Below are 13221 nucleotides of genomic sequence, written 5' to 3' on the forward strand. Positions count from 1 at the left end.
TTGTTCAAAAGGGTTTATTTGAGAGGACTCAAATACTCCATTTTTCTACTCAATTTTTAATTTTCAGAACTAAAGTAGTGAAGTACATCTGTTATTTCACTTGACCTCCGTATCCCGCTGTGTCTTTATGTGTAAAGGATGGTGAACTGGGAACCTCCCGGTGGACAGTGTGATCAGCATGGCGTTCAGCACATTGATGCAGAGCACGGCACCTGGGCCGTGCTGGCCTAGTGAGCTGGGAATTTACTTTTGAAGCAAGAGAGTAATAAGCAAACCTAAAGCAGAGGAACCACTGCTGGTGTTACACTCTAATATTTGTTTTCTTTTCATTAGATTTTTGAAGACTATGAGAAATTGCTTCAGTCTGAGAATTATGTGACTAAGAGACAATCTTTAAAGGTAATATCAAATTGCTTAAGTTAGTCTGTGTTGGTTGATGTCTTGTCAGTAAATGATGGCCTCTTAGTGGACAAGTACATATGGGGAAAATTAAAGTGTCCCCCCCCACCTTTATTTTTGTAACTTGAAAAGTATGCTTCATGTTATGACTGTACTTTGTAGCAAAACAATGTTGTGTCCTGCCTCGACTACTTTTTGGAAGTAATAACATAAAAATAGTAAGTTCATGATAAAGTAGAATTTCGTATATTTCAGCTCAGAAAGAAAGTCAAACCTAAGTTAATTTAAATAAAACCACAGTTCTCTCCTAGGGGATATTTTCTGGAGATGAAAATAAATCACTCTCAGCTTGAAACTAAGATCTGAATTACTGTTTATAAGGAAGAAACAGCAAAGTTCTCCTGTAGTTCTCTCTCTCTCTCTTTTTTTTTTTTTTAATGTTTATTTATTATTTTTGAGAGAGAGAAACAGAGTGTGAGCTGGGGAGGGGCAGAGAGAGAGGGAGACACAGAATCCGAAGCAGGCTTCAGGTGCTGAGCTGTCAGCACAGAGCCCAACGCAGGGCTTGAACTCACAAACCCAGGGCTTGAACTCACAAACCGTGAGATCAAGATCTGAGCCAAAGTCCGACGCTTAACCGCTTAACTGACTGAGCCACGTGGACACCACTTCTGCAGTTCTCTTTCAGTGTATCTTGAAACAGAAACCAAAATGACCGTATTTTTCTTATACATCTATATAATGTAGACTTCGTAGGGTATTTTTCAGAGAAGGGGGAAGAAAAGGTGACATTGACAAAATATAACACATCAAATGCAAGATTAAAGTTTCCCTCTAAGTTTATGACATTACTGGAGAAATTCTGAATATATTTTCAATTGAGAGGGAAGACAACTTTCTACTATGAAATGGTGCTTATAGAACTGAAATGTTATGGGGCTCCTGGGAAGCACTTACCCCCAGATTTGTAACATATTTTTCTAAAGATTTTTTTTTAACTGCATTGCATTACTGGGTTCCATTCTCTGAGCATTCTTGTTAGTGTTTTACTACAGGTCATTTTTAGAGGTACCTCCACCATTTAACATGTTCAAATTGTATTTCCAACAAAGATGCTGAAATATGAAACATGCTTATTCTTTAAGAGTTAAAAGAATAATCTTTAATAAAGTGGCTGTAATAAACAGATATGTGAGAAGACTACATGATCAAGAACACAAAACTGTGCTTTTCTAAAAATTGCCAGTATTACACCAAAACAGACTCTGGAAAGAGGTCAAAAGATGATATCGCTAGCTGGAAAAGAAAGTAAAGTCAGTCCTCAATTATCTGCAAATAGCTTTAGTTGGATGAATTATTGGGGGTGATGAGAGGGGTAAAAGGGCACTCCATTTGGCCAACAAATAGTTATGTGCTCCTATTCCTGACATTACAGTGACAGCCAAGAACAAAATGAAGTCGCATCTCAATGGAGCTTACATTCTGCCAAGGAGAACAGACAATTGATAAATAAACAGATAAATATGTAATTTTCAGGTGATTTTAGAACAGTTATGCAGGGCAAAAGGGCAGGAAGTGATGACTGAAGGGATAAAAGTGTGTGTGTGTGTGTGTAAACAGTGGCATTTACTATTGGAGAGTATATCACCTATGAAATACCTGTGCAAGTTTGCTTTCCCTCATGAGGCAGGAAGCCCAGCAGAGTACGGCCGCCACGTAGTCGGTGAGTGGCCTTCCCTCCTTCAGTGAAACAGTGCCTGGAAGCAGCCATTTGGCCAGGAGGAGGTGGGGCTGCCCCTGTGGGAGTAGAACATCAGTTAGAGCTGTGTCCCTACCCTTCAGATCTCACTCAGATATTCCAAAGAATGTTTTTGGCAGATAATAATTGGTTGGTTTTGTCAAGCAGTTTGTATGATTTTGGGGCTTACTAAATATCACCTGTATTATGTTTACATGTTGGGATGATATTAATAGAACAATGTGTTTATTTCTAAATAGTGAATACAGTTTTAACTAAAGTGATGACATAAGCCCATTTTGTATCACATTTTTGTCAGTTCATTTTACCCATGATTTTGCCTTAGCTGTGACCTGCCTTCCCCTATATTTGTGCCCTCGCTGCTCCAATGGTACCCATTGATGGAGGGGTCAGTGAGCTATTTTCAGCCAGTCATTCAGCACCTTTTTATTGAGTTTCCCCTTGCATGGAAACCTGTACAAGCCGATCTGTGTAGAAAATATACCACAGTTTCACTGCTCTTTTTCTGGAGCCTGGACTGTTGAGATGGAGCTTCCGACAAAGGCAGTGACATTATGCCATGCTCTCCCAAGTCCAGAAAGCTTGTTAAAGCAGCTGAAGATAAGGCTGCATCCTGTTGGCATACCTGTGTAGTACCTAAAGAATAGAATTCCCTGTTTGCTAAGGCTCCACAACGACAGCCAAAACAGAGGAGCTGCTGCTCTGTATTATAAGAGATCATCGCCCTCGGAGGGACGTAGAAATTGAATAGGAAACAGAGACAACAGTGCTCTAAGGGGCCAGCATGTAAGAAATAGCTCATATGTTTTCCAAATCCTTCCTCTTTTTAGTGAGAATCTATGAGACCCTGAACCAAAGTAGCGACATTGGTATGAACTAAGGTGATGGGACTAAAGTGGGATCCAGAAAGCTGAGGGTCATAGACTTTAGAGTTTATCTTTGTGCCATTTTCAGCAGTGACAGGAATTCATGATAGAAATTTTTCTGTGATCGACGATCTCTAGAGCCTTTGGTGAAGTTATAAAGCTAACAGTTATTTATCCAAACATCTGGGCCTTCTTCCTGTTTTTTCCGTCATGCTACCTTATCATCTCCTACCCATGGGCCCATTGCCCTCATTCTGTTCTCAAGCCCCACCTTGTCCTTTCCCCTTGTTAATAGACATAAAGTGGTTAGAGCAGAGCCTTGCTCATGTTAAGAAGTAGATATTTGTTCAATAAAGTAAAAATAAATTTTATAAGTAAATATTCCTCTCCTGTCCTCAGTGCTCAATCTCTAGGAGGTGGTCTATTCTAAACAAATAATTGAGACTAGGGTATGAATTAGACAGATACCCTAGCAGGATGCATTTGCATTTGAAAACAGAAGCAGTGGATATGTGATTGGTACAATCTGTAATACAAATCTGGTGGGTAGCACAGGGGAGTGAGAAGGTTCATTCTTCACTGCTGTCTACTGCCCGCCCCCCTCCACTGTTCTGCCCCCTTCTCACGTGGCTCTGAGGCTAGACACCTCTACTCTATTTCCAGCGACACAGGCAAGGAGCAACCGAGTTTGTATCTGGTATTGAAACTCTCCCTTTTCCACTTGATTGTGCTTCCTACTTATTCACAGATGCCCCAGCCCATGCAGAAGGCCTCTCTCCTGTTCTTTATTAATCAGCCAGATGTACTACATTGGCTGCTACTCTTGCCTAAAATCTTTTATAGTGGAGTATCTCATAAATGTTTTGTTTACAGTGTGATAAAATTGAGCACTGGTTGGACACCAAAAAAACCAAAACAAAACAAAACAAAAACTAGTAAAAGACATATAAAGCAGGGTGCCTGGATGGCTCACTTGGTTAAATGTCTGACTCTTGATTCCGGCTCAGGTCATGATCTCACAGTTGTGAGTTTGAGCCCTGCATTGGGCTCTGCCCTAAGTGTGGAGCCTGCTTAAGATTCTCTCTCTTCTTTCTGCACACGTAGAAAACTGATTTGAGGATTAACACAACAATCTGCACAACCTGAACCATAGAACTCAGTCGGTACACAGCGCAGAGAGGTGAACTGGGGGAGAGAGAAGCCGCAGAGGGCAGGGAGGTGTTTTTGCTTGTGGAGAGAGGATGGAGACGGGATGGGGGTGGGGTGGGGGGTATTATGGAAAAAGCACTCTCCCCCAAAAACAGTTGGAGAAAAAGTGGGAAAATGGAAACGTCCACAGGGACTGAACTAAAAAGGGAGAAAGGAGAAAGGAGAGGGTTTAAATTCCATTAAGACTCTCTAAACAGGGGGGAGCGCAGACTCTGAAATTCTGCAGCTCAATACCTGGCAGTGCTCTGGTGAGAAGGGCGAATCCTCAGGAGCAGAGTGAAGTCAGGGGTCTTCGGGCCACACGGGGAAAGGTGGTTCCCCTGCTGAAGAGGCTGTGCGGCCACCCGGTCCCAGCAGACCCCAGAGAACAAACACATTCGCTACTCCAGGAACAAGGTCGTTAAAGGTGAAGACTGGTGCCAGAGGTGTGTTGTGATTTTCCATAATCCCTGAAACGCTGCTGGCTACACTATTTCGTGAACTTTTTCTGGGGCGGGCTGGCACCTGGCCGCAGTCTCGGGGCACCAGCAGCAGCACAATTCCGCGAAAAGTTCCAGGGTGCAGCCGGCACCCAGCCATTGCTCGGTGAGATCCTCCTCCAGAGGGTCTGAGCCGGTTAAAAGCCGCAGTCCCTCAGAAGTGAGGAGTCGGGAAACACAGCTGATCTGAGATAAAACTCAGGAGGGAGGTGCCGCCTGGCAGCCTGAAGGCTTGGTCACAGACAGTGTAAAGGCAGAGAGTGCTCCAGCTTCTGGAGACAAAGGACAGGTGCGCGATTGCTGGTCGGGTAGAGCAGAGTTCCGATTTGGAGATTCGGTTCCTGCGTGACGCCATTTTTGCCACTCCCGCGCATGGGCTTACGCACCTACAGGCACCACAACGCTCCACACCAGGAAGCTAAGCAGCGCCATCTAGTGGAGAATGGAGCCATTACACTAAGTCCCATCCAACTGGGCCAACCTCGCTCTTCAGAAACACAAGTCTCTCCACCTGCTTAGATTATGGACTATAAAGTGCTTCATAGTTTGATTGCTAGGGTAAAATGAAGTAATTTCAATCCCATTTCAGTCTGTTCGCTGGCCCATCTATGAAATTTTCTTTTTTTCCTTTTTCTTCTTTTTCATTTCTTTTCTTTTTCTTGAATAAAGAGAAAGAAATATTTTTATTTTCAATTTTTATTAAAAATATTTTTCTTTAAAATTTGTTTGTATTATATTTTATATTTTTTTGTAAATTTTTCAAATTCTATTTTACTTCCATCATTTCATTTTATTCTATTTCAGTGTATTCATTTTTTCAGATTTTCAAATGTTTTCCTTTTTTTCTTTTTCCTTTCAACAACCAGATAAAAACACACCTAGGATCAAACATCATTTATTGGACTTGGGTGTGTGTGTTGTTTTTAATTTTTTAATTTTAATTTTTTTTGCCTTATTAATTCCTTTTCTTCCTTCAAAATGACAAAACAAAGGAATTCACCCCAAAAGAAAGAGCAGGAAGAAACAACAGCCAGAGACTTAATCAAGAGAGATACAAGCAAGATGTCTGAACAAGAATTTAGAATCACGATAATAAGAATACTAGCTGGGGTCGAAAATAGATTAGAATCCCTTTCTACAAAGATAAAAGAAGTAAAAGATAGGATGAAATAAAAAATGCTATAACTGAGTTATAACAATCTCGAATGGATGCCACAGTGGCAAAAATGGATGAGGCAGAGCAGCCAATCAGTGATATAGAGAACAAACTTATGGAGAATAATGAAGGAGAAAAAAAGAGGGAGACCAAGACAAAGAGCACAATTTAAGAATGAGAGATTTCAGTGACTCATTAAAAAGGAACAACATCAGAATCATAGGGGTCCCAGAAGATGAAGAGAGAGAAAAAGGGGTAGAAGGGTTATGTGAGCAAATCATACTGGAAAACTTTCCTAACCTGGAGAAAAACACAGACATCAAAATCCAGGAAGCACAGAGGACTCCCATAAGATTCAACAGAAACTGACCATCAACAAGACATATCATAGTCAAATTCACAAATTACTCCGGCAAGGAAAGAATCATGAAAACAGCAAGGGAAAAAAAGTTCTTAACTTACAAGGGAATACAGGTCAGGTTTGCAGCAGAAACTTGGCAGGCCAGAAAGGAGTGGGAGGATATATTCAATGTGCTGAACTGGAAAAATATGCAGCCAAGAATTCTTTATGCAGCAAGGCTGTCATTTAAAATAGAAGGAGAGATTAAAAGTTTCCCAGACAAAAATTAAAGGAGTTCATGCCCACTAAACCAATGCTGCAAGAGATTTTAAGGGGGACTCTCTGAGGTGAGAAAAGATAGATAAATAAATAAATAAATAAATACCAAAAGCAACAAATTTTAGAAAGGACCAGAGAACACCACCAGAAACTCCAACTCTACAAGAAACATAATTGCAATAAACTCATATCTTTCAGTACTCACTCTAAACGTCAATGGACTAAATACTCCCATCAAAAGACATACAGTAACAGAATGGATACAAAAACAAGAGCCATCTATATGCTGGAGACCATCTTTAGACCTAAAGACACCTTTATATTGAAATTAAGGGGATGGAGAACCATCTATCATGTTAATGGTCGACAAAAGAAAGCCAGAGTAGCCATACTTATATCAGACAATCTAGACTTACAAATAAAGGCTGTGACAAGAGATGAAGAAGGGCATTATATCATATTAAGGGGTCTATCCACCAAGAAGACCTAATAATTGTAAACATTTATGCTCCAAATGTGGGAAAACCCAAATATATAAATCAATCACAAATATAAAGAAACTCATTGATAATAATACCGTAATAGTAGGGGACTTCAAAACCCCGCTGACAGCAATGGACAGATCATCTAAATCAGAAAATCAACAAGAAAACAATGGCTTTGAATGATACACTGGACCAGATAGACTTGACAGATATATTCAGAACATTTCATCCTAAAGCAGAATATGCATTCTTCTCCAGTGCACATGGAACATCCTCCAGAATAGATCACATACTGGGACACAAATCAGCCCTCAAGTGGTACAAAAAGATTGAGGTTATAACGTGCATATTTTCAAACGACAATGCTATGAAACTCAAAATCAACCACAAGAAAAAATTTGGAAAGGTAACAAATACTTGGAGACTAAAGAACATCCTACTAAAGAATTAATGGGCTAACCAAGAAGTTAAGGAAGAAATTAAAAAGTACATGGAAGCCAGTGAAAATCATAACACCACAGCCTCAAACCTCTGCGACGCAGGTTCCCATAAGAGGGAAGTATATAGCAATCCAGACCTTCCTAAAGAAGGAAGAAAGGTCTCAGATACACAACCTAACCTTACACCTTAAAGAGCTGGAAAAAGAATAGCAAATAAAACCTGAAACCAGCAAAAGACAGGAAATAATAAAGATCAGAGCAGAAATCAATGCCATTGAAACCAAAAAACAGTAGAGCAGATCAATGAAACCAGAAGCTGGTTCTTTGAACGAATTAACAAAACTGATAAACCACTAGCCAGTTTGACCAAAAAGAAAAAGGAAAGGACCCAAATAAATAAAATCAAGAACAAAAGAGGAGAGATCACAACCAACACAGCAAAATAAAAATAATAATAAGAGAATATTATGAGCAATTATACGCCAATAAAATGGGCAATCTGGAAGAAATGGACAAATTCCTAGAAACATATACACTACCAAAACTGAAACAGGAAGAAACAGAGAATTTGAACTGACCCATAACCAGTAAAGAAATCGAATTAGGAATCAAAAATCTCCCAAAAAAAACAAGAGTCCAGGGCCAGATGGCTTTCCAGGGGAATTCTACCAAACATTTAAGGAGGAGTTAACACGTACTCTCTTGAAGCTGTCCCAAAGAATAGAAATGGAAGGAAAACTTCCAAACTCTTTCTATGAAGCCAGCATGACCTTGATTCCAAAACCAGACAAAGACCCCCACTAAAAAGGAGAACTATAGACCAATTTCCCTGATGAACATGTATGCAAAAATCCTCAAGAAAATATTAGCCAACCAGATCCAACAATACATTAAAAAAATTTTTCACCATGACCAAGTGGGATTTATACCTGGGATGCAGGGCTGGTTCAATATCTGCAAAACAATCAATGTGATTCATCACATCAATAAAAAAAGGACAAGAACCATATGATCCTCTCAATAGATGCAGAGAAAGCATTTGACAAAATACAGCATCCTTTCTTGATAAAAACCCTCAAGAAAGTAGGGGTAGAAGGATCATATCTTGAGGTCACAAAAGCCATATATGAAAGACCCAATGCTAATATCATCCTCAATGGGGAAAAACTGAGAGCTTTCCCCCTAAGGTCAGGAACAAGATGGGGATGTCCACTCTCACCACTGTTATTCAACATAGTATTGGAAGTCTTAGCCTCTGCAATCAGACAACACAAAGAAATAAAAGCCATCCAGATCGGCCAGGAGGAGGTCAAACTTTCATTCTTTGCAGATGACATGATACTCTGTATGGAAAACCCAAAAGATTCCACCAAAAAACTGCTAGAACTGATCCATGAATTCAGCAAAGTGGCAGGATATAAAATCAATGCACAGAAATCGGTTGCATTCCTATACACCAACAATGAAGCAACAGAAAGAGAAATCAAGGAATCGATTCCATTTACAATTGCACCAAAACCCATAAAATACCTAGGAATAAATCTAACCAAAGAGGTGAAAAGTCTATACACTGAAAACTATAGAAAGCTTATGAAAGAAATTGAAGAAGACACAAAAACACGGAAAAATTTTCCATGCTCCTGGATAGGAAGAACAAATATTGTTAAAATGTAGCTACTACCCAAAGCAATCTACATATTGAATGCAATCCCTATCAAAAAAACACCAGCATTCTTCACAGAGCTAGAACAAACAATCCTAAAATTTGTATGGAACCAGAAAAGACCCTGAATAGCCAAAGCAATCTTGAAAAAGAAAACCAAAGCAGGAGGCATGACAGTCCTCCTGAAGCAAGGATTGCCTCTTGAAGCAAGACTTCAAGCTGTATTACAAGGCTGTAATCATCAAGACAGTATGGTATTGGCAGAAAAGCAGACACAGATCAATGGAACAGAATAGAGAACTGAGAAATGGACCCACAAACGTATGGCCAACTAATCTTTGACAAAGCAGGAAAGAATACCCAATGGAATAAAGACAGTCTCTTCAGTAAGTGGTGCTGGGAAAACTGGACAGCAACATGCAGAAAAATGAACCTGGACCACTTTCTTACACCATACCCCAAAACACACTCAAAATGGATGAAAGACCTAAATGTAAGAAAGGAAGCCATCAAAATCCTCCAGGAGAAAGCAGGCAAACACCTCTTTGACCTTGGCCTCAGCAACTTCTTACTTAATGCATCTCTGGAGGCAAGGGAAACAAAAGCAAAAATGAACTATTGGTACCTCATCAAAATAAAAAGCTTCTGCACAGGGAAGGAAACAATCAGCAAAACTAAAAGGCAACCGACAGAATGGGAGAAGATATTTGTAAACGACATATCAGGTAAAGGGTTAGTATCCAAAATCTATAAAGAACGTATCAAACTCAACACCCAAAAAACAAATAATCCAGTGAAGAAATGGGCAAAAGACATGAATAGACACTTCTCCAAAGAAGACATCCAAATGGCCAACCAACACATGAAAAAAATGTTCAACATCACTCATCATCAGGGAAATACAAATCAAAACCACAATGGGATACCACCAGACACCTGTCAGAATGGCTAACATTAACAACTCAGGCAACAACAGATGTTGGCAAGGATGCGGAGAAAGAGGATCTCTTTTGCACTGCTGGTAGGAATGAAAACTGGTGCAGCCACTCTGGAAAACAGTACGGAGGTTCCTCAAAAAATTAAAAAATAGAACGACCCTACAACCCAGCAATTGCACTACTAGGTATTTATCCAAGGGATATAGGTATGCTATTTCGAAGGGACACATGCACCTCAATGTTTATAGCAGCACTATCAACAATAGCCAAAGTATGGAAAGAGACCTAATGTCTATCGGTGGATGAATGGATAAAGAAGATGGGGTATATATACAATGGAGTATTACTCAGTGATCAAAAAGAATGAAATCCTGCCATCTGCAACTACGTGGATGGAACTAGAGGGTATTATGCTAAGCGAAATTAGTCAGAGAAAGGCAAATATCATATGACTTCACTCATATGAGGACTTTAAGACACAAAACAGATGAACATAAGGGAAGGGAAGCAAAAATAATGCAGAAACAGGGAGGGGGACAAAACCTAAGAGAGTCTTTAATATGGAGAATAAACAGAGGGTTACTGGAGGGTTTTTGGGAGGGGGGATGGGCTAAATGGGTAAGGGGCATTAAGTAATCTACTGAAATCATTGTTGCACGATATGCTAACTAACTTGGATGTAAATTAAAAAGATAGATTCTCTCTCTTCCTCTCTGTCTCTCCCCCACTCACTTTCTCTTAAGAAAAAAAAAGACAGATAAAGCGTATGTACAATATAGAAATCGTTGAAATGAATACTAAAGAGTTGGCTCTTTTGAATGCTAGACTGTAGGCAGACATCGCTATTCAAGGAGAGAGCCTGTCAAATACTGTGTATTTAGGAGAAAACTATTGTTTTGGAGAGCTCCACTGGTGCATTGTTGGTTTTTCTTTTTGAGAATTAGGTCTGGGGTAGCAGTATGTTCTGTTTTGACACAGCTGTTTATATCTCTGAATTCTGTAATATTTTGCACATAGATGTTTCATCATTTTAGAAATCAAGAGAGTTTAGGTTATTTTAAGAGTATACTTAGAGTATTCTTTAAGTGATAAACTGTCTTAAAGCTCGGCTATGTTCTAACTCCAAAGCTACCAACTGTCTTTTGTTAATCTTATTCTTAATTTTCGTGAGCTACCTTGAGATGCTTGGATTCCTGGTGTCAATAAAAAATAATTAACAGAGAAATTCCTTCCCCTCACATGACAGAGCTTAGGAATTTATTTCTTATCTTCTTCAGAGCCTGGTATTTAATTATTAGAGGGAAAGATCATAATTCAAAAGAAGCTTGGTAGAATTTGGGGGGTTGTTTTTGGCTCTGGTTAATTTCATTAAAACACTAAGTTAAAAGAAACTCTTATTATTTCCACTTGCTTTGGTTCTACTTTGTAATATATAAGCCTATAAAATGAAATTTAGAGAACTAAAAACAGTTTTTTTCCATTTTACCTAGTATAGTATTGTGTTAAATGCTTTGTATTATGATGAAATGCAGCATTTTGTCATTGTCAGTATTAATTAAAATAGATTAAATTTAATGGCTAAAAGAGTCAGTGTAGTTGGTAAATAATTTAACACAATTGCTTGTTCCATAAAACTAGTGAAATTATATTAGCAGAGGCTAGGTTGGATAGAGTTTATATGTATGCATACCCATGGAATAAAAATTAAAGTGACTTAATCTGAATTTAACTCATAAATGTCACTTCATCAAAGTATTGAGTGTGTGTGTACATGCAAATTAGGGGTAAATTTTTTTAGTGAAATTTCTTTGTTGCTGAAAGGCCTTTTGATATGTGTATGTGTATATAGTAATATGTGTATGTATTTGTGTATATATGATGTGTATTTTATTGGATTTTTATATGTTTTATATAAATATATCTTTATATATCAATGTAGAAGCTGTATCTATATCTATCTATAGATGTAGAAAGCTCTGTAAAGAAGCCTATCTATATCTGTATATGCCCATGTGTATCTTAGGTGGGTGTATCTTACATCCACATATATGTCTTGTCAGTTTTACAACCCAAAAGAGGTTTGTGGTTTGTTTTCTGTTTTGTTTTTTGGGGTGTTTTGTTTTGTTTTGGTTTGGTTTTTGGGTTTTTGTTTTTTTTTTTTTTTGAGAGTCTGGAAGCCATACTGCTGACCCATAAACATGCCAGAAGACAGCACGCCTATTGCCCTGTCACCAGGGAAATTAACCCCGGTACTTCTCTCCAAGCTGCAAGCATTTGCTTGTCAGAGAGATAAGAGTTTTATTTAATTCTCTTTATTAGTGGAATAAAGGCAATTAGTTAAAACAAATAGCTACCTCAGTGGACAGGTGGGTTCAGAGTGAAATGTGAAGGGTGCACAGCAAAAGGCACTGTCAAGTGCCCTTACAGAGGACAGGTTACCTTTCATCTTGAGAAGATATGCATGTAACGGGTTGCAGCTGCATGGCAGTATAAGTAAGGTGGAATTTTATGTGTCTTCGTGATGTCTTTTTCACACATTACCTACAGTGATGTGCTGTGGATGTGCTTATTCAGTAATCAAACTGCTTGCTTTCTTTCCTACATTTTGTCAACTTTATTTCCCCAACAGTATCCATGCACATCACACAGTTAAGCTGTAAAGGGTACAAACACAAACATGATTTGATAGATGCCCTTACGTTCTAAAGAGGCAAGTAAGTCTGTACTGCAAGGCAGTGAGTACTGCTGAGGAAAAACAACGCAGAGCAACAGGGGAGAAAGTTGAGCTCTTAGAAACTGAATGTAGAATGGTGGTCCCCAGGCACTGGCGGGCAGGGGGATGAGAGGTGTTGGTCAATGGGTACAAACTTTCAGTTACGAGAAGACCCAAGTCCTAGGATCCGATGTCCAGCATGGTGACTATAGTTAAGAATACTGTGTCGCGTACTTGAAACTTGCCGAGAGTGGATCTTAAGCATTCTCATCACACACCAAACCAAAGGGTAACTGTGAGGTGATGGATGTGTTAATTAACGTGATTGTGGTAAATGTTTTACAGCGTATACATATTTGAAATGATTGTGACGTACACTTCAAGTATAGACAGTTTTGTCAGTTATATCTAAGTAAAGCCAGGGGAAACATTGGGAGCAAAGAGAGTGCAGCCACAGGGGCAGAAGAATGAGGAGTAAGTGGGGCTCCAAGGAAA

The 13221-nt window shown here is 39.1% G+C and overlaps 1 protein-coding gene across 6 annotated transcripts in view; it reads left to right on the forward strand.

Annotated features, from left to right (window-relative positions):
* Positions 1 to 13221, forward strand: part of CAB39L (calcium binding protein 39 like) — a 127002-nt gene that overhangs the window by 96114 nt on the left and 17667 nt on the right. For all 6 annotated transcript variants that reach the window (XM_042913623.1, XM_042913467.1, XM_042913706.1 and 3 more), the window contains one exon: positions 334 to 399. In XM_042913623.1, the coding sequence (XP_042769557.1) occupies positions 334 to 399 (66 nt within the window). The remainder of the gene's footprint in view (positions 1 to 333; positions 400 to 13221) is intronic.

The sequence above is a fragment of the Panthera leo genome, chromosome A1 (assembly GCF_018350215.1).
Source record: "Panthera leo isolate Ple1 chromosome A1, P.leo_Ple1_pat1.1, whole genome shotgun sequence".
Taxonomy (NCBI): domain Eukaryota; kingdom Metazoa; phylum Chordata; class Mammalia; order Carnivora; family Felidae; genus Panthera; species Panthera leo.